We start from the raw sequence: 19,001 nt of genomic DNA on the forward strand, positions 1-19,001 counted from the left end.
GAGTAATATTTAAACTAGAAAAAAACAATACATCACCAGTTCTTAGATGACTGTAGGGTTGTAATATAAAGGCTTTTACAGGATAGGCAACTGCCAGATTTGAATCATCAAACTTACATTTAAACAGTTGAATTTCTGTTAAGTGATACACATCACAGCATGAATTACTTCCGGCATGTTGTACTCCTGCTGAGTTCCTTTCAAACAATTTCAACCATCGAAAGAACATTTACAATGTCGTGATCAAATTAAAAACTAAAGGCTTTTACCAATAAAGGGTTGAAAAATGACTTAAATTTGTAGGTGTACAAAGAATTATGTCAACATTTTTTTAGAACAATTTTCCAAATAACTTGTTCTAATCAACAACTATATGTTATTTTGCACTTCGTTCATGACACTTAATAATTTAACAGCTATCATCTTTATACAGAGGTAACATATGATCAGAGTTTCTTGATGTAAATGTAAAAAAAGTATCAGCCAATAGTCTTAGCCAATACAGAAACTTTGTATTTTCCAGTTTGAAGTAAATAAATACTGCATCTTATTTTATACTTCATAAATAGTCCCATCAGTTTAATGTTGTTGTTACTGGTCAATATTCACCGCTTCCTTATGGTAAATTTATTCCCACATTCAATTAACTAGTTCTGGCTATGGCTAAATAAAAATGATGATGGAAATGTGGAATGTTGACCACATTATAAATCTGATGACCTTCAGATGCCAACAAACGCTGTTACCTTTTCTACCTAACATTAGTCTGGAGAATCAGTGGAGCTCTCCCCCAAATAAAACAAGAACTCATTGGAATGTGATGTCTCACAAGCTATGCTTTGGCATAATCCACAGATTTTGAAAAGTCACTACAGTAAGAAAGTAGGTCATGGTAAGAAGTATTATCCAAGATAACTCATGATGATAATGCAGTCCTCTTGTTTCCTATAATGAGCACTACCTTGCACAATGAATACATCTAAAAATTAATGTAAAGAAACAATGTAAAATGTAAATATTTTATGCTGATGTCTATGCTAACAACAATGCCAACACCATTAGAAAAGTGATACCTATTTCTCACCTATACTTCACAGGCGATACAGAAAAACATAAAAATAAATGGATTACGTTAAATTTACACCTAACTCCGTACTTCACTAAGTCTATAAATTCTCTAAATTCAAATCATGTTCATGTTACTTGTCTGTTTCACATAAATATGGTACCCAGTACATCAACATTATTCTGAAATGTTACTACACATGTGGCATCTGTACGTAAATTTACCCAGCACAAAAAAGAAGCCATCATGTACAATATAAAAAAGTATCTATGAAGATTTATTCAAAATATCTTATGGTATTCAAGCAGTGTTGGCATGAAGACACATTAACTTTGTGTCAAAGACAGCATGCCAAATATGTGATCACATGAGAACTCAAAAAGTGTCCAATTCTGCAGACTCCATAAACTAACAGCCACAATAATTTACGCCTTATTGCTATAAAACAGATCATGTATACATCATTCAATTACTACTGTCTGAGGGCTAACCATAGTCACATTATCAGAACCAAGATAATTTGAATTTTATGAACTATAAAGTGCATATTCTGCTTCTATTTGTACAGGTAACAACATTTGTCGACTACATATTTTATAAACATCTGGCCTCTCAATGAGTTCCTGTTGGTCATCCTTAAATCAATCCTAAGGGATTTTATGTCCTGTTATCTGTCCCTGAATTAGTCATTACCCCGGCCTGGCCCCTTCTTGATATTTTGCTTGGCCTGACCCAGAGCAATTTGCCTGGCACTGGAGCCAAAAGTCAGTGTGCTTATAGTCTCTTGGAAGTTATATTCATCCGGACTGATGTTCACAAACAAACATGCCTGAAAAACAATTATAAAATTTTCTTACACATTTATGAGAAGATGTTGAGGATATGATTTGCCATAAGTCCATATAACATCACTGAATTTGATTTGCCATAAGTCCATATAACATCACTGAATTTGATTTGCCATAGTCCATATAACATCATTGAATCTGATTTGCCATAAGTCCATATAACATCACTGAATTTGATTTGCCATAAGTCCATATAACATCACTGAATTTAATTTGCCATAAGTCCATATAACATCATTGAATTTGATTTGCCATAAGTCCATATAACATCACTGAATTAGATTTGCCATAAGTCCATAAAACATCAATGAATTCGATCTGCCATAAGTCCATATAACATCAATGAATTCAATCTGCTTAACATCAAGTCATGAAGTTCTACACAGAAAAGTTAGAAAGGTATCAAACTAGATATCACTTCACTTCATCAGACTTCATCATATATTAAACAGAAGTATTCATTTGGACTTTTTCTTCATTAAAAATTGTTAAAGTCATTGAAGAATCTGGATACTGGTATTCTAATACATTTTCATCCTGTTGCAAGAATTTATATGAAAATTAAGAACCTTAGTAAAAATTAAAGGTGCCACAAGTTTTTAAATATCTGTAATCCATCAGCTATACTGACACCTAGGTTCATAAATATTGCATGTCCTACAAAGGAGGCTCCATCAAATTGGATATATTTAATGTGATGGATTTTCTTGTGTGTGTGTACTATAACCAATGCTTACTTTGGCATCCCCACCCAAAGAAGGCTGAAGTATCTGGGTCAGCTTGGAATTTCTGTATGGCACATGTAGCTGACTTGTTCTCAAGGCTGTGAACACCTGTCAATGAAACCAACATGGAAAATGAGCTTCATATCAATAATCTAACAATATGGCTGTCGCCATCATGTTGACCCCATGCTCATTTTTATGATTTGACTAAAACCTAAAAATAACTGTTCAGAATCACCACAAAAATAGTGTCTTACTTTTTTCACCACTGAGGGCTCAATAACAGTCAAGCTTTTAAATGCAATGTATGCAAATGGATATCTTATTCTTCCTTTGCATTAAGTGCAGCATCTTACAATGAGCGGATACCTCATCACTACATTCATAGCATAGGACTAACAAAGGTAATCATTAATGTGTGAGATTTTGTTCCTTAAAAAGACACTGTTGTCTTCACCTACTCCCCTGGCAATCCCCCCCACCAATTTAAAAATCTAAAAGCATAAAGAATATAAAAAATACACAAAATGTGGTCATTTCATTCATAAAGTCTAATCTGATTTGTCACAATAAGTTTCCAATACTGTCATCTTGTTCAAGTTTCAAAGCAAAAACGAGTTTCTTTACTATCATGGCTGCCAAATTTGTGCAGGCAAGTCTATTTTATCAGACAAATGATTTGCTGAAGTTTGCAATATTTGTATCTTTGTAACTGCATCGCTTTGAACAGATGTATGTAAGAGCTACACCTCGTTATTTTGTTCCTTTTTTTATAGACATTTAAACTCAGTAGAGCAAATAATGGATGCAGATGACATATTATTTTTTTACTGAAAATGGACTGTTCTTTGAACTGGAAAAATCAGTGAGCAGCCTATCTGGTTGTCGACATTGACAGCTTCCATTTAATTTGAAATACAAACAAGATGACAATGTTAGGGGCCACCTGGCAACAATCAGGTTAGATGTAATAAATTGATGAACAAAATGATTAAGTTCTGTGCATTTTTTATATCCTTGATGATGCAAACTGCAGGGAGTGAAGGTGAATATTAGACTCTTGTTTGTGACAATACCAAGTCTGACTAACATATTATATGAGTCTGAACCACTTTCATGAAACCTGTCTTGAGAGATCACCCAATTTTCCAAAAAAGGGGGTTGCTCAAGATAGGTGGTTGCTAATAACAGGTCTATGCAGGAGGACCAGTTTTAAAAGCTAAAATATAACTGCAATTAAGAAGAAAAATTCTAATAATTACAGTCATATATATTTTTCTTTTTATTAGTTCTTAATATATAATGCATTCATATTTTTTTTAAACTTATATGGTACTAAAAGTACACTGATCCTAAAATGTAAAAAAAATTTTAGTTCACAGGTTGGCATTTGACATACGGACTACAAAGTTAATTACATGCAAACAGTAACCAGTCCTGTCCGTAAACTGTAAAGTCAGCTAAGATAACACTTAGTCAATACATTTATTTACAGCCAAAAGTCAAAACCCAAATCATCTACAACATAAATTATAACTGAGTAACTAAAAAAAAAACAAGGATGTAACAGGTGCAATAACGTGAACAGATGATAATGTCTATGACTGTGTTATATCTGGTCTTCGGTGCAGGTTTAAATGACGGTAACATTAATAATGCAACCAAGAATACAGACCTTTACAACAACTATAGAATTAACTAATTTGGAAAAAGCAAGTAACTTATTACGAGAAGAAGACAAAAGCCTCATTCACCCCAGTCATAATGAACTGTAATTGTACAGACAAACAATATAAAAAGCATTACCAATGCAATTCAGTGAAAGTGGGGTGAAAAGATCTCTCATTATGACATCAGCATTGTGTGGGTTTTCATAACAGATAATAGTTAACAATATCAGCCTTTGAACTATGTGTATCCATGATTGAAGATCCTTTGAAAAGGGAGTGATTAATCAAAATAGGAATTTTTATGTCTATGGCACTAAAAAAGTGGCCTGTGTTATGTACATCAGTCTGGTTTACAGTCTTCAGCATACAATCTGACCTAATCTAACTAAACCAGTAACCAGATTCAACTATTCATTCCTTTATAACTCTACTCGGCAATTTGGTAACCGAGGATACAATTAAGGTTGGTAGTTTTGATATCTGGTTCATGCCATAATGATTCGTAGCAGTGTTGAAACACATATTTGCCAAGAAATCATGGTCACTGGTTTCATTTAACAGGTGGTCATTCATGCAGGTGCATTTATATAGTAAAATCAATCTGTGAAAGATGATTTTGGCTGTAAATGATTGGTGGTCACCCACTGCAGAGATTGGTCAATTAGGGTTTACTGTAAAATCATCCAGAAGTTTGTCATAAGGATCTTAGGGGGAAATGGCCATGATTTAAGAAAAATACATTTCATATAGAATGAATTTTTAAAAAATTTATTGCAAAAATTTGTGTTAGATAATCCTGAAATAATGCAGATTCTGATCCAAAGTTTTATCAGTGGAAAATGACACTCACTTGTCCCAATGCAGACAGTGATTTATTAATGGCTGCTGCTTCCACCAATCTTTGACCTTCAGCTTCTGTTTTAGATATCCTCTCTGACCCTGCCAGGTCACACAATGTCAAGGTCCCATTACTTACTGCACCTGTCACTTTGTCAAGCCCCTCCAATGACAGCATCAGCAGCAAGTGAGACCGAGAACTGAAATAAGTATGCAACAAAACTTTTGAGAAATAGGTAAAGATGAACAAAATATCTGATATCAAATTATTCTACAAAAAACATATACAGTACAGAAATTTAAATAACTTATGTATGTATGTATGTATGTATGTACATACATGGGTGTATGTATGTATGTACATACATATGTATGTAGGTATGTATGTATGTATGTATGTACATGTGTGTGTGTAAAGTATGTATGTATGTACATGTGTGTGTATAGTATGTATGTACGTATGTATGCATGCATGCATGCATGCATGTATGTATGTATGTATGTATGTATGTATGTATGTATGTATGTATGTATGTATGTACATTAACACACTCTTGAACATAAAGTGCTGAGTAGAAGTCATTAAAAATCATAAAGACAAAACAGTGCTAAAATTTTAAAAAGAGAGATAAAGGCAAACAAAAGGGGTAAAACCTGTGATAACATGACTATGATAACATGACTGTGATAACATGACTGTGATAACATGACTGTGATAACATGACTATTATAAAATGACTGTGATAACATGAATATGATAACATGACTGTGATAACATGACTATGATAACATGACTGTGATAACATGACTGTGATAACATGACTATGATTACATGACTGTGATAACATGAATATGATAACATGACAGTGATAACATGATTGTGAACTGCCTTTAGCCGAGCAAGATGATTTAGTTGCTAATTTCAAACAGCAAAACTAATAACTAATACCCCTCTGATTCTGTAGGCATGGTTGGTTGGTTTCACTGATTGAAGTTTGTCAACATCATTTATACCAGGTGTGATCAGAAGTAATTCCAAAAGGATTAAAGATGTTACCTGAATATGGATGGGTTATTAAAGAGCTCAATCAGCATTAAATAACATTAAGTTCATTATCTCCATAATGTATGTTCTGTTCCAGTGCCTAAGTGTTGAAATGGATTTAAGTCTATACTATGTGTGATTAAAAGCTTTTTTGGACAAGAGTCAAGATGTTAATTTATTATGGTTGGATTACTAAAGAGCTCAGTAACAAAGAATAGGGTCAATTGGACTTTGGTGTTGAAGATCACAATGAAAAATTTGCCATTCTCATTGACAATCCTTCACGTTAGAAGTCAAAACTCCTGACCAAATTTTTAAAATTTTCCAATTTGTCATAATTCAACTTCTCTATTCTGTCATATGTACATACAAGTTTCAACTCAAGTCTAAATATTGTTGGAATAAAAGAAACCGTAAACTATGGGGGCAAAAATAAATTACCAAGTGATATAAGCATAAAATTATTTAAAAATGTGATATAGTACCTGATAAGATTTTACTGACACAATAATACTGTACAACTTTTATTTGGTACATTAACCTAGCTTGTGTTTATGGTGCTTATATGTAAGAAATTCACCAGTATAAAACCATGACAAATATAACTTTTGTTACTATTCCCACTCATTCCCCCTGTCAATTATATATATATATATATATATATATATATATATATATATATATATATATATATATATATATATATATATATATATATATATATATATATATATGTATGTATACACACATACATACATACACATTGTATCCTTATGCTTTGACTACATGTATGAAATTTGTATATGTATAGTCTAAAATATTAATGTAATTGCAACTATTTGTGTATTTCACCTAAGACCATCCAGGGGACCCTGGGGAAGGGGATGAAAAAAGTATAACACCTCTTGCAGATGATTACCAAAACTGTATGAATCTCATTCCATTATTTTATATGGAGTTAGTTATACAGACATAAGGGCTGACAGATGGTGTGTGTGTGTATGTGTATGTGTGTGTGTGTGTGATTTGGATTTTTAACATAATTTTTAAAAAAATCAGTCATATCGTTACAGTCTGCAGTGTGGCAGTTTATAGTGATGTCAAACACTGGGGCATCATGCTGCGGACATGTAGCATAATGTCCCACCCAGTCACATTATCCTGACACCAGGCTGACCAGTCCTAATGCTAACCTCTTAATGCTGAGTGCCAAATGAGGCAGCTGTTAGTACCATTTTTACTAGTCTTTGGTATGACTTGTCTGGGGTTCAAACCTGTGACCTCCCACATCAGAGGCGGATGCTGCAATCACTAGGCCACTGTATTGGTGACAGAAGCAGGGTATCACGCTATTCCTGATGCTACAGCATGGACACAATTATGGCAAATTATACAGCTGATGAAACACGATGGAACTATTTATGACAAATTATTGAGGTGTTGTTACAGCATGGAAATAGGTATGGCAAATTATACATCTGATGCTACAGCATGTAGGTAGATGATGCTACAGCATGGAAATATTTATGGCAAATTATATAGCCAATGCTACAGTATACAAAAATTATGGTCAATTATACAGCTGATGCTACAGCATAGAAATATTTATGGCAAATTAAACAGCTGATGCTACAGCATGGAAATATTTATGGCAAAAAGAACAGATGATACCACAGCATGGAGATAATGGCAAATTATACAGTCCATTTGACTTAAGGACATATTATATAGAAACAAAGGTTAGACACTGTTTTATGTTCCGCAGACCCTGAAATGGGTTAACAACCTTGAATTTTGTTGGTTTTTCATTTGTGCATCATTTCATTTGCATTCCTTTACATTTCATTCACATTTGCATTTTAGCTATCAACTCATCCTTTTTTTATTTATGGGATCAGAAATGCATTCTTATTTTGTGTCGCTCATTCCATTCATTAATCTGGAATGCATTTACCCAATTCAGGATATGCAATTGTTGATTATATTAAGTGGAAAGAAATATAATTTTTAGATCTTGTTTTATTAAAAGTGTACTTTATTAAATTTGAAAATGCATTAAATTCAAATGACTGTATTAAATTTATGATAAATAAACATAATTGCAACTACTATAATTGTAAAGAGTATCTGTTGGTAAAAAAAAAAGTTTTTTGTGTTTCATATAAAAATTCTACAGATAAAGCTTTTGGTTATGTAATGATATCAACGGTGGTTGTTAGAAACATTTCACAGCTTGTAAGAAGTGAAAAAGTTTCTGTCAGCATAAACTATAAAGAATCTTATCGCAGATTATCATGAACAAGGCTATTTGATTGTGGAAAATTAGCAGCAGACTAAAACACAGAGAGTTAGTTTTTCAAATCCATTTATAAATTCATATGCATTTCCTTTTGTTTTTTTTTGTTTATCATGCATCATTTTGTAATACACATATGTATTCTCTGTCTCTTTTATTTTGCATTCATCATTTTATTTACATGTATTGTGCAATTCCATTTATGTTTCTTGCTAACATTACCTGTTTCAGGTTTTTAGTTCAGTTATCATTTTAATTTGAATGTAAAAACATCTTTATTCATGTATACCATACATCCAACTGTGGACAGCATAGATGCTGTCCAATCATGTGCCATAGATGCTGTCCAATCATGTGCCATAGATGCTGTCCAATCATGTGCCATAGATGCTGTCCAATCACGTGCCAGTAAAGAGGACAGATCTATGGTTCAATAATACTCTGATATAAAAGCAGATCAGCTGCCCAATAATACACTCATACAAAGGTCAGATCTGCTGTTGAAAAATGCACTGGTACAATAATCATATCATCTGTCTAATAATGCACTGGTACAAAAGTCATATATTCTGTCCAAAAATGCAATGGTACAAAAGCCAGATCAGCTCAAAAATGCATTTGCCAAAGCAAGATCTGCTGTCCAATAATGCACTAGCAGAAAATGCAATCAGCTGTACAATAATGCACTAGGAGAACAGACAGACCTTCTGTCCAATAATACACCAGTAAAAATCCAGATATGATAGCCAATAATGCTTTAGTAGAAAAGAAAGGTCTGCTATCCAACAATTCATTTGATACAAAATATAGATCTGCTGTCCAGTAATGTATTGGTAGAAAAGTCTGATCAACCCATAATTCACTGTTAAAATGGGATTCATATTTATGCAGCGGCAGGTCTGGATTTATACTGTTTACAACTAGGTCAACATCTTACATAAATTAAACTTAAAATTGTGACTAAAGATCGAAATTAATATTCTCACATATTTTTATTCTTGCAAGAAGGATAAAAATTGTGAGAGACATGACCTAAACCCAGAGATGCCAACTCATGAGCAACTTTATCTGGACAACTAGCCTTAAACGTTTCAATATCTAGGCAGCACGCTAAGTATGTATACTACATTCATTAAGCTTCTGTGCCATTATATGGAGTCTTCCTAATACATACCTGTACGGTCGGTAACAATTAACATCCAATGCATATGATTCCAAAACCTTGAATTTTTATTAAAAAAAAACAAATAACAAATAAAACTTTAATTTTTAATATGAATTATCTGCAACTTTATTTTCTTTTTAATTTAACCACTAGTTTTCATCTATTCCAGTCTATCATACTGGTGCTGAAATACTTTTGTCCCAATTTATGTAAACACAGAAAATTCTTGTTCACAATTGTATCTTCTATAAAATAAAGATTTTCATAAATCTTATCAATTTCATTTTGGAATAGAGACTTTTCACTAAAAAGTCTGTAATAATTCTGCAAAAATTAGAATCATCAGCATCTCTGCCAAGCCTAAAATAACACACCTTGTTGAGTTCATTTTGGTTGATGCTGTTGTTCTATTTTTGTCACCCATCTTCATAATTTTCTTAATGTCATCCACAGCTTTAATAGGAATCTCAGTAATGCCCGGAATGTTGATTTTATTTCCAGCTGTCCGAAGTTCTAACACCTTAGCATCATTGTTCAGAAGGTCCACTACAGTTTCATTGTAGATCTCTACTATAGAAACCTGTATGAGATAGAAACAATACAAATTACAACAAAGGCAATCTTTTGCCCATAACAGGAGCAAAGAACATAAATGTACTCTAATATGGAATACCAATGAAAGCAAATAAGTTTAAGGTAAGACATAGTGTCTTATAAGTTGTACCATATTAAGAAACCAATTTTTTGAGTAAACTGTGTTTCTTTAATAATACTTACCATATCATGATTCATTACAAGTACCTGAACTAAATCACAAACCTGGCCCTTCAAAGCTTAAGAAGACATACATGTCTTGTGGCCTGTTTTGTCAACTGTCAGTTACTACTGAGACAGATATACACTTTTCCAGAGACATAATTGTGAGGAGGGCTTGTACATATATTATGAATAGTTCAGTTACTGAAGATAAACATTTTATTCTAATATTTGGTTTCTTCTTCAGATATATTACCTGATCAAAATATATTAGGAGAATAGGTAAAAGATAAATGGAGTAACATTTCATTAACACAGAGGGCAATGTTCTCCTAGTATTTGTGCAGCAGCTGTGAGATATGGAAAAGGGTTAGGACAGGGTCAATGAATATGGCACTTTAGATACAATTTCTGCTCTTGCAAATACAGAATAAATAAATTAACTCATATAATTACAAAACTGTTGATGACCTGCTGCACTCCTGATATAGTTCCATCAGACTGAATTGAAATGAAAGGTCTCTGTGGTAAAGTGGAAGAAAGTCATGTTAGACCTATTTTCCAAGGCTTGAATGATGTCAGCTAGGGAACAGTTGCTTTAAAATGCTATGCTGATGACAACCAACCAAGTGCTGTTAGCTGATATGTGTAAGAAATTCTTCTGGTCATGGGTTAGTTCCTTAATAGCTTAGTGGATAACATAATGGATCCAAGACAACAGAACCTGAGCAGAAATGTTGTCCATTACTTCTTGAAGTGATAAAAACAATGGTGATCTTCCTATTGTGACTGGCTCAGTCAGGTACCACTTCAATTAAATGAAGAGAAACTGAACCATTGTGTAAGAACTGCAGACAGTTGGAGCTGACTAGGAAGCAGTTCTTGTACAAAAGGTGAGTTGGCAAGGTTCTTGACAGAACTACCACTGCAACTAAGAAGAAATGAAGGCATTTTAAGATATGCCGCTTGAGTTTTGATCCACAAAACAAGTCACCCCACCAGGACAATTATCCAACAAAGTAATATCCCTTTCATTAAAATATTGAAACCACAACCACCCGGTGCAAAACAAATTTATGAATTAACTAAAGATCTCATCCTACCGACACTACAAGCTGAACAATGTAGTTACCCCGACCCAACACCTTGGATGGGAGGTAACCCTAATTGTAACACAATAGCCCTTACTTTTGGCAACAAAACAAGACCAGGTACATGATATAAGGACAAAATTATTAGCCGATCGTGAAGAAAAATACATAGGGTACACCAAGATATACACCAATGGCTCAAAAATGATAAAACCATACCAAACTGCTGTGGCAATAGTAATCCCTGAAACCAACACAGAATTCGGAGCTAGATTACCCAACACCTGTTCCATTTACACAGCCAAATTCTGGGCCATTATTGAAGCTCTAAAATGGATCCAACTAACAAACACTACACAAGCAGTTATCATTAGCTACTCCCGTCCCTTAGCATCATCAACTCGATTAAATCAAACCACTTTATCACAAGAAGTAACTTCCTGATGGAAACCAACCACTTAATTAAACAACCGCTAAATAACAAACATATAATAGAGTTCTTGTGGGTGTCCTCCCATATCGGACTAGCAGGTAACGATAAAGCAGACCAAGTAGCTAAACAATATCTCCATTAACTCAGAATTAAAATCGACAATAAATGGCAACAACAATGAGATAGCTGCAAAAAGGGACACAAGCTATACTCCATACTAAATAAGGTTGCAAGACATACCAACCCACCACAACTCGTTAGAAGTCAGGATAAAAAACTTATCAACAGGATACTAACAGGCAAAACTAAATTAGCCAGCAGCTTTGGAAAATATCTGACAATCAACATAAACTTAAATGGCAAATGCCCGCACTGTCCACTCCAAGAAGATTTAGAACATGTTTTTAACACCTACCGTAAGTATGGAACCCATAGAACTAGGTTTAGGACTAAACAATATAAATAAGGATTCCCACAGACCTAACCAGATTTCCTCAAAGAAAAGAACAAAACTTAAATAAGGGCATTACTTACAAAAATATTATAAACTTCCTCACCGACATTGGGAAAAAATGGGGGATTTAAACAAAAGATCAATTTAAGGTAACAATACAGATGGTCACTTCATTACCGGATGCCCCTCCTGGTGTAACTGGGTGGGGAAATGGGTGCAGGGGTAGCATACAGTTTACTACCCAAGTAGGGGGGTGTACTGCCAAGCACAGGCTGATGCTGCACCTGCACCTATCACCCACTGCAGCACCCTGGGGTATCTGAGTGAATGACCTGCTAAACAATAAATAAATACCATTCAATTAATTACAACTAGGGGACAGGCTAACAAACTAAATGTAAGGAACAAGAAGACCAGATGTCTTTGACATGTCTCAGTGACTCAAGTATTTGGCAAAGATATCTGTCTTATCAAAATAGATTTAGCCTGAAAATAACATCACATAAATCTATCCACAAGCTAGGATAATAATCAAAACAAAATAAGTCCAAACCTACCATAACTAGCAGACAGGCTAACAAACTTACAATTAAGGAATAAATAAGAACAGATGTCTTTGACAAGTCTTAGCAACCTGAGTATTCTGCAAAGATATCTGTCTTATCAAAACGGATTTAGCCTGAAAATAAAATAACATCACATAAATAAAACAAAATAGGAACAATTATCATAACTAGTAGACATGCTAATAAACTTAAAATTAGGGAATAAATAAGATCAGATGTCTTTGACATGCCTTAGCGACCTGATATCCAAAGATATCTGTCTTAATAAAACAGACGTAGCCTGAAAATAAAATAACAACATACTAATAGCTTCATCCAAAATATAGAAGAATAAATCAAACATAACGATAGATTAGCAAGTACTTAGCCCAACCCTAAATGCATACATATAGAAACAAATAAACTGCAATAATTTTTATAAAAAGATTAATAAAATAAAAAAATTACAGAAAGAAAAAAAATATAAGATTTTTTAAATTTTAATTTACATTAAAAGTTATTGTAGTTTATTTGTTTCTATATGTATGTGTTTAGGGTTGGGCTAAATACTTGATAATCTATCTTTATGTTTGATTTATTCTCCTAGTTTTTTGGATGAAGCTATTAGTATGTTGTTATTTTATTTTCAGGCTAAGTGGATGCTTTATTGAACTTAACATTATTTGCAGAAACTTTTTCTTCTTTTGCTTGATAATACCACATTTTTTTCCATTTCTGTGATCATACATTTATTCAGTTCACAGTGGCTTCTTGTAAATCAAGATGAACCAAATACCTAGTGAAACTAGTTAGGACCCTAAACTTAAGAATATATGAGGTGGTCCAAACCCCATGGACCATCAGACCCAGCTGCACAAAGCAGCACACCATTAAGCCTAGGAAAGTTTAAATAACCATACACAAAAGGGTGAACCCAAACCAAGAACCACCCCACCCAAATCAGACTCAATAGATAAAGTTTAAATAGCCTACAAACTATCACTAAGTGGTCACTGGTGCGATAATATCTTTAATAAAAATGGTACAGAATAAAACTTCAAAAATCTGTCAAGACAGCAATTCATTAACCTTTTGGCAAGGGAGTCAAAAATGTATACCCTGGATAAACCAAGGTGCCTTCCTAGTGCGCAGGCTCCTCCCTGACTGAACCTTCCTCCTCACCACCGCCAGACATTAACTTAATAAAAGTGCATAGCACATATTAAATACATGAATGGAGAGGCACTTTTTCCTCTCTTCATAAACAATTAATTAATCCTCCACATGGGAACAAAAACCTAGGTGCCCCAATGTAATGTCATAGTGACGACCAATCGCTACTGGCGTCACATACTGCTTGGTTGACACCTAGCGTAGCTAATGCAGACTGAATTGCTGCCTTTAACTTGAGTGTGTGCTGGGTCTATCCCCACTTGAGTACAGCCTTACATTCAGGTTGCTAGGGTCTATGAAACCAGTCATATTGACCCAAGACCTGACGGCTCAATTAAATAGTGTCTTTTATATACTGTAATGCCTGGAGGATGAGGCTCTAATTCATTCCCCCGTTATGGACATTAACCAGACGTACATGTCCGTATGGGCAAAAACGTCTATAATTTAAATGATGATGATGATGTTCTTGACAGTAGTTTGAAAGGGTACATTTATCAGTGATGTCTAAACCCACAGCATTTCTGATTCAGGCAAATGGCCAAAGCCTTTTGTTGAGACTTGTTAAAATTGCTCAAGCCCACAACTTTAAAACTTACAAGGGAAATGGAGAGTTTTCTGCTTTTGGTGCAAACATCTCTCCCTTATAAGCCTTAGTACTGCAAATAGCTCATTTATTCCGCTGACTTTTCAAGGAAGGGTTAGCACCAGTCAAAGTCCAGAGTACTTTCCAGGTGCTTTTCACTGTTATGGAAGTGAGGACATAGGCCAAAACAATAAGAAGCAGGTATGAAGTATATGAGCATAATAGTTGACTACATGCAAGTACTGACACAAATTGGGGGCCAAAAGTGATTTGTGAATGTAAGAAACTTGGCAAAGGCCCAGCCAAAATGAGGGAAGCCCTGTGACTATGAAACAGTGTGACTGTAACAAAGGAAGGAAGTCATCCAATAAGTGGGTACAATGTCCACCAGCAGGAGTATGTCAACAGGCACTGCATATTGTATTGTTTTGGAGAGTCCCATGCTCTCATCCCTGTCACTAGCAAGGGCTGATTGAAGGTTTAAATTACACATATCCTCAGCTGCTTGACTCCATCAAGCCTGGCAAGATGTCGTACAGTTTAGTGACATGATAGTTTCTTGGAAAGACTGTGTTAAGGTGACAGATGTTCATAATCTAGCTATCTGTTGCTTGATAGCTGCCATGTGCAACATGTTAAAATTAATGTGATGCATCAGCTGTTTTGAGGTCATGTGATGAGGATACTCTTCCCACAGATAATTACCAATCTGGTGCACATTATCTCCATACAGTTGAAAAAGCTGCTTTTTCAGCTAATTTTTCACCAACCTGGATACAGTCAAATTTTCTGGAATATCCTCCCATGATAAATTTGCAGCATGTCCTGATTATGATCTATCTTGTGAGAACTGGTCAAACAATTAACAGTTTGTCTTGATTTACAAGAAGCCACTGTGAACTGAATAAATGTATGATCACAGAAATGGAATAAAATGTGGTATTATCAAGCAAAAGAAGAAAATATTTCTGCAAATAATGTTAAGTTCAATAAAGCATCCACTCTGAAAAGAACAGAGTTCCCAGTTGCTGTTTAAATGCAGCCCTAACTGACACATTGTTTGATCTGATGCTTCTACCCAGTCATCTGATTCATTCTACATGACAACATCTCTAAATTTAGTTGCTAACTCATTAACATATACTGGCTGCAATAACATTGTCTGGGCAGAGGCCCATAATAGATAAAGAGGCTGTGCTGGGTCACAATGGTGGGAAAATTGTATATGTACTTGCAGTGATTGATTAAGCATGTTTATGCATATTCATAAGCATCAAGGAAATCTCAGTACAGGTAGCTGCAATCAATAAGGAGCATAACAAACTGACTGTGGCTTGTGATGATGCTGTCTTAACTTAAGGTCACTACCTAATCTGAATTCAAAAAAAGTCCATGAAGAGTAATGAAGCAAAACTAAAATGGAAGCGAAAAGCTGTCAAGTGAAACAAAGTCCACAACTCCACAACTCATCGATCCATCCTTCAAAAGTTATTGAGCAGAAATGAATTTGTGACAAATGTGATGGGATAGGACATTATATGAGGGGATATGACTAAGTTACATGGTTATCACTATATACCCCTCCATAGATATGGTGGACGTATTTTTAAAAAAAATTCTAAATGAGCTTTAATGACTTTAAGTTTTTACCTTCATGGTGAATGTCTGTGTTTCTGCCCTGTCTTGGCACACCTGGAAGAGTTCCTTCACGGCCCTATAATGAACAAGAATAATTTGATCAGTTTGCAAGAGTTGTGCATAATACTATGTCTTGCCTGGTCAGTTAATGCATATTCAAAAACCTTGCAATGTCACTAGAACATGAAATGTAGGCCACTATCACCTTGTTTCTTTTATTAAAAAATAAAAATGAAAAATTCTCATACAATTCAAATAATATCAGCAACAATCCTTTGAAAGAAAATGATAAAGCCAATTAAAATTGTTAGAGAAATTTGGCATTATTTATGACACACTGTAAACTGACTGTGCAGGTTATTTGTTACACTCATCCCTTTTCTTTGTGCAATCTATGAGCTTCAATGTGTCTTAATTTAAGTACTCATCCAGCTTTTATTTTATGGGTAATTTGTGACATGGAACTTTTTCCAATACTTTTCTATGACCCTTGCTTGAGATAGATATTCAAGTAACAGTAAGGAAAAAATGCACACCAACCTAAACTTTATTCTGTGATTATAGATTGCTTGGATCGTAAGCTATATAAAAGTATACATTTTTACAACAGTTAAATACTCCAACATTTCACAGGATCATCCTTAACTTAAATTTTTAGCACTTTTAAATGATAACAGTGGTCCCCCTCTTAAAAGGTCACCCCATCTGCTATGAAAATATGGATTTTTATAAGAGGGGTGGTCTCTGGTGGTGGGGACAAATGGTAACAGTACACTGCTTTAATGCAGGATACTGGGGTTCTTCACAGTTGCACTGTGTATACAGAATTTATGAATATTGAAAACTGAGGCTCAAGTAGCCTTAATATTTCAAACCTGGCCAAAATATGCATAGCCAGATCAGTCATCCAAGACATCGGAGTCACTCTGATGCTTTCTGTAAAAATAAATTCTTCCAGTGATGTTGACTGAGTATGTAAGGAAAACAGTTAATTCAAGCTTTTCTTTCTTCTTGTACATTGCATGGCTCATCAGCACTGCTTGCCCCATATTAAAAGGACTTTATGCCAGGATGCTCTCTGCTAAAGTTTGTCAATTACTGTTGAGCAGCTTTTTATTATCAAGTTCTTTAAAAAAAGAACTGTATTTTAAGTACTGGTGGTCACACTGGAAGGTGGTTTGGCATCACTAGCAAAAAAATTGTGATTTCAGTCCAAACTGGTCATATTCTGATGAGTGTTTTTTTAAAAACAATAAAACTCAATTCAAAATGTTCTAATTTAGTAACAGTGGCCATATCTGATGTTGGATTTGCATTATCTGTAATAAAGTGAAAGCTCTTCCAGGATGTTTTTGTCAAATTTGGTCCAATTCTGTTCACAAGTTTTTATGAAGAAAGGTTTTTATATTTTAGCAAATGCTGCCATATTTGATGGTAGAATGGCATTATTTTTATAAAAAAATGAAATTCCTTTAGTCCAGGATACTTAATCACATTCGGTTAAATTCTGTTGAGCAGTTTTTGAGAAGTTGTTGTATAAAGTTTGTTTACAAATGTATTTAGTAATGGTGGCCATGGTGATTACTGACTGGCATCATTTGTACAAACTTGAAAGCCCTTCATTCAAGGATACTTTATCTTAAATGTTATCAAATTATGCTGACCAATTTTTAAAAAAGTTATTTCAATTTTTTTCTTTTCTTAGTAATAACAGCAATAATCATTGGTGCATAGGCATCATTTGTACATAAACTTTGAAAGCTCTTTGGGATGATTCTTGTCAACTTTGGTCAAATTGTAATGAGTAGTTTTTCAGAGTCATTTGAAGATTTTAGATTTAGTAGCAGTGAATGTATTTTATGTCAAATTCAATCAAATTTTGCTGAACAGCTTGCGTGAAGTCTTTAAAAGGTTTTCTCTTTTTAGTAATGGCAGCCATATTAGATGGTGGAGTCACTGTTCACTGTACAAACTTTAAAGGCCTTAATGAGAGGATGCTGTCAAATTTGGTCAAATTCTTTTCAGCAACTTTTACAAGAACTATACTGGAAAATGGTTGTCAACAAACAATCACTGCACTGCAATCTTAGATTATGAACAAAATGCAGACATGAGGCAATTGTTATTTTGCCTAAGCTACAGAACCATAACCAAAATCACCCTTGAGGGAGGCAGTGTATCACTTGTCAGCATATTGCAGAAAGTCTCTGTCATATTATCTGCCCTTGGACTTGTGATTAAATCATTTACCAATTATAATTTGTGACATTTTTTTAAATCATAATTTATTTTCAGCTTTAACAGAAACAGGATTTTAAAAGATAACAAAATTTTGCATTTTTATTTAGACTCAATTCAAACTTATATTTTCCCTCATCATCTTTTTCATTTCCATGAAATCCCAAAATTGGTGGTTTATTTTGGCATGATGAATGCTACAGTTGTACACTGACCAATGTCTTGGTCACTATGTCAATCCATATTTCCATATTTTGTTCTTTCATACAAAATGATTATACTTTTATGAAAATTTTTCTTTGAACTCTGACACTAGGCCTTTAATTCAAATGGAAGACTTGGACATTTTTCTTGTAAGCTTTGTGAACACAATTCATGGTTCCAAAAAAAAATGATAAAGTGCAGAATTTACATAAATATTTTAGCATAGTAAAT

The 19,001-nt window shown here is 34.1% G+C and overlaps 1 protein-coding gene across 1 annotated transcript in view; it reads right to left on the reverse strand.

Annotated features, from left to right (window-relative positions):
* Nucleotides 1–1,637: 1,637 nt before the first annotated feature.
* The window catches only part of LOC149796166 (uncharacterized), a 140,033-nt gene continuing 122,669 nt past the window's right edge, over nt 1,638–19,001 (reverse strand). Inside the window, exons 15-19 of the mRNA XM_089966106.1 lie at nt 16,341–16,404; nt 10,027–10,232; nt 5,160–5,346; nt 2,652–2,747; nt 1,638–1,895 (exon numbers count right to left, since the gene is read on the reverse strand). Of these exons, the coding sequence (XP_089822232.1) occupies nt 1,749–1,895; nt 2,652–2,747; nt 5,160–5,346; nt 10,027–10,232; nt 16,341–16,404 (700 nt within the window). The 3' untranslated portion in view covers nt 1,638–1,748. The remainder of the gene's footprint in view (nt 1,896–2,651; nt 2,748–5,159; nt 5,347–10,026; nt 10,233–16,340; nt 16,405–19,001) is intronic.

Source organism: Sinohyriopsis cumingii, chromosome 7, assembly GCF_028554795.1.
Source record: "Sinohyriopsis cumingii isolate HCF-2022 chromosome 7, ASM2855479v2, whole genome shotgun sequence".
NCBI lineage: Eukaryota > Metazoa > Mollusca > Bivalvia > Unionida > Unionidae > Sinohyriopsis > Sinohyriopsis cumingii.